General features: G+C 42.9%; 1 protein-coding gene across 1 annotated transcript; it reads left to right on the top strand.

Annotated features, from left to right (window-relative positions):
* Positions 1–1,560, top strand: foxl2 (forkhead box L2). The gene has a single exon (XM_033031100.1). It carries the CDS (start codon positions 71–73, stop codon positions 971–973), a length of 903 nt encoding a protein of 300 aa, XP_032886991.1. The 5' UTR covers positions 1–70; the 3' UTR covers positions 974–1,560.
* Positions 1,561–3,200: the final 1,640 nt, after the last annotated feature.

Here is a 3,200-nt window from a genome sequence, read left to right on the forward strand (position 1 = left end):
CATTCATTTGAGGAACCTGCAGCCGAGGTTGCGGAAAGCAGTGGGGGGAAAAGGGGGCGACTTTGATATCATGATGGCAGCCTACCAGCACGCTGAAGAAGACACCATGGTTCTATTGACTGACAACACCTCCACGGCAAGCACCAAAGACCGAGTCAAGACCGAGTCGTCCCCGGACAAGGCGGCGGATAAACCCGATCCGACTCAGAAACCGCCTTACTCTTATGTGGCCCTCATTGCCATGGCTATTCGAGAGAGCCCCGAGAAGCGGCTCACTCTGTCTGGCATCTACCAGTACATCATCACCAAGTTCCCGTTCTACGAGAAGAACAAGAAGGGCTGGCAAAACAGCATCCGCCACAACCTGAGCCTCAACGAGTGTTTCATCAAAGTGCCCAGGGAAGGAGGCGGCGAGAGGAAGGGCAATTACTGGACTCTAGACCCGGCTTGTGAAGATATGTTTGAAAAGGGCAACTATAGAAGAAGGAGGAGGATGAAGCGACCATTCCGACCTCCTCCCACCCATTTCCAACACAGCAAGTCGGCGTTATTCGCCAGTGACAGTTACGGCTACATCGGCCCTCCCAAATACTTGCAAACGACTTTCATGAACAACTCCTGGCCACTTGGGCAACCCACTGCGCCAATGTCCTATGCCTCCTGCCAAATGGCCAGTGGCAACGTCGGCTCCGTCAACGTGAAGGGACTATCGGGGCACACGGCCTATAACCCTTATTCCCGAGTGCAGAGCATGGGCTTGCCCAGTATGGTGAACTCCTATAACGGCATGAGCCACCACCACCACCACCCGCATCCCCAACAACTCAGCCCGGCCCCTCCACCTTCTTCCAGCAATCCAGCCGGTCTACAATTCCCCTGCGCCAGGCAGCCGGCCGACCTCTCCATGATGCATTGCTCGTATTGGGACCACGACAGCAAACACAACTCATTACACCCACGGATAGACATTTAAGAGATGAAAAAAATAACCCGGCAAGATATTGTCACCTAATTGATTTGCCCCCAATATCCATCCACCTCTCTTTAAATTATGCCAAATATTTACAGAGATGATCCCCGCCAGGTAGTGTAAGTGTTTTGAACTTTTATCTTTCAAACACAAGAAAAAAAATGGGATACCCAAACTGGGTAGCGACCTGTCTTGTGCCTACTTTAATTATTTGTTACTTTAAGAACATTTGTAGATTTGTTAACTTTTAAAATATGCCTGACCAAAAAGTTATCCAATACTAATGTTACGTTTCCTGGTGAAGGTCTTTAATTTTCTTGTCACCAGGGATATTTTGAAAATGTGATACTCATTGAAATCATTGAATTTTAAACTTGCCGTCCGTGTTCCATTTAGAACTGTTGCCACAATTTTTAGCAAGTTTATAAGACTGTGTTTATAAAAAAAAGAATGTTAAAGCTCTTGTAACTGATCTACGTGTTAGAGGCTCCAATCGCTCTACAGTTTGGGACCAATTCAAATGTATAGCACTTTTCCTACGTGTACTCTCTCGATTTGTAACCTCTAATAAACTCCCTTGTTTTCCACGATCGCTGTTTAAATGTGGTGATTTTTCCGAGATATTTTCCACCTTATTTCACGCCTTCCCACACTGCGGTTTACGATTGTAAAGTGGTTTCCCTATCATCGTATATTACTCGCCCCTCAACCCTTCCCCTCGCTATTTGCTACTTGCCAGAGAGACGAGTTAAACCTGCAAAAACTCAGTTAAAATGTTAAAGCTCTTGCCTAATTTGATTTAAATAAACACCGTGAATCGGTTTGATCATAATTGGACGAATGTTATACTTCTGTTTCCGTGTACACTCAAAAACAAAACTCACGTTAGCTGCATTTTGTTTACATCCAAACTCATTTGAACTGTTTGCTATAATCTCAGAATGAATGCATTGGACGCCAAGCCGGCATACATTAAAATACCCAAACAAAGATGTCATCTAAATTGCATTTATATCTCCCCAATTCAAGAATTGAAGGAGGATTTTACGACGGCGAGTAAGACCTGGGTTTTATTTTGAAAGGGCCAGGACAGCTAAGGATAGTTACCGTGGGCACCCGAGTTGTTTTTACTGCTTTTTAACGTATTTTCTTACAGGAGTGAGTGTTGAGGGGTGACCATCCTCAACTGTTAATTAGTATCCTTTTAAAAAAAATGAAGATAAGGTTGTATGTGTATTTTTTATTTTACTGGTTAGTTAATGCACTCGCTCGGTGGTGTCTAACGTTAAATTGATCGTGAATTATATTTTTGTTTCAAGTATAATTTGGTGGTGTTGAAAGTATAATTCTTTGGCATTATTGACCAAAACAATTGGGGTCCCGCTGTGGCAAATATATGCAGTTAGCAACCTCTTAGTTTCGAGCATTTATTTAGCACGAGTTGTGTTGTAAATTGCGTTTGGAGGTTGGTGCACAAACATGCTTGAAGGGCTTTCCCATTTTTGATCTCGGCTGTTTCGTGGATGTCTACACCTCCAAGTATCAGCCATCCGCCAGCCGCCTTGTTCTCTTTCCTTCGTTATCTGCTGCTGGTGCAGACAGATACCTTCCTCAGATGCACAGGATGTCCCCAAGTTCACAATTAATTGCTCCTCGGAATTAATCCTTTCGCACGCCATGGGTCTTCCTGCTTTCGTCTTGTTGACTAACTTTGCATGACAATATGGCACGATACAGGTTTATATAGCGTGATATTGGACAGATTGCTAAATTAATCTCTGAAGTGTCCCAAAATAAAGCCGAAGTATTTGGCAATGTTTACAGGCCTCGCTATGGTATTCCCTGTCAGTGAATGTATACTCACTCTGTGCTTGATAGTTTGATCACAATTTTATAGCTATTTATGATAGAAACATTCCCTGCGTCTAAAGTTCATATGTATGTATACAAATTAATATTTGCAACCAGCAATACAATTAAACATTAATTAAAACGGCGCAACAAACTATACTATTGTCGACATCTTTAAATGTCAACTGTTTTTTAAAGTTTTCTACAAATGCTCAGCAAGACAGTTGGTGTGCAGCTGACCGTAGTATTTGTGTAGAGATAGGGAGGAAAAGTATTTCGTATGGAGAAAGAAAATCTGCATTAATCCTCGGTGGTTAGACAGAAACGCATTTCCAATTAGTATAGGTACTGTTATGGAGAAAGGGCGTTTGATATTATA

The sequence above is a fragment of the Amblyraja radiata genome, chromosome 13, assembly GCF_010909765.2.
Source record: "Amblyraja radiata isolate CabotCenter1 chromosome 13, sAmbRad1.1.pri, whole genome shotgun sequence".
Lineage (NCBI taxonomy): Eukaryota > Metazoa > Chordata > Chondrichthyes > Rajiformes > Rajidae > Amblyraja > Amblyraja radiata.

Bases quoted from the DNA above. Each gene is read 5' to 3' on its own strand.
- foxl2 (XM_033031100.1), top strand. From the start codon at position 71: ATGATGGCAGCCTACCAGCACGCTGAAGAAGACACCATGGTTCTATTG.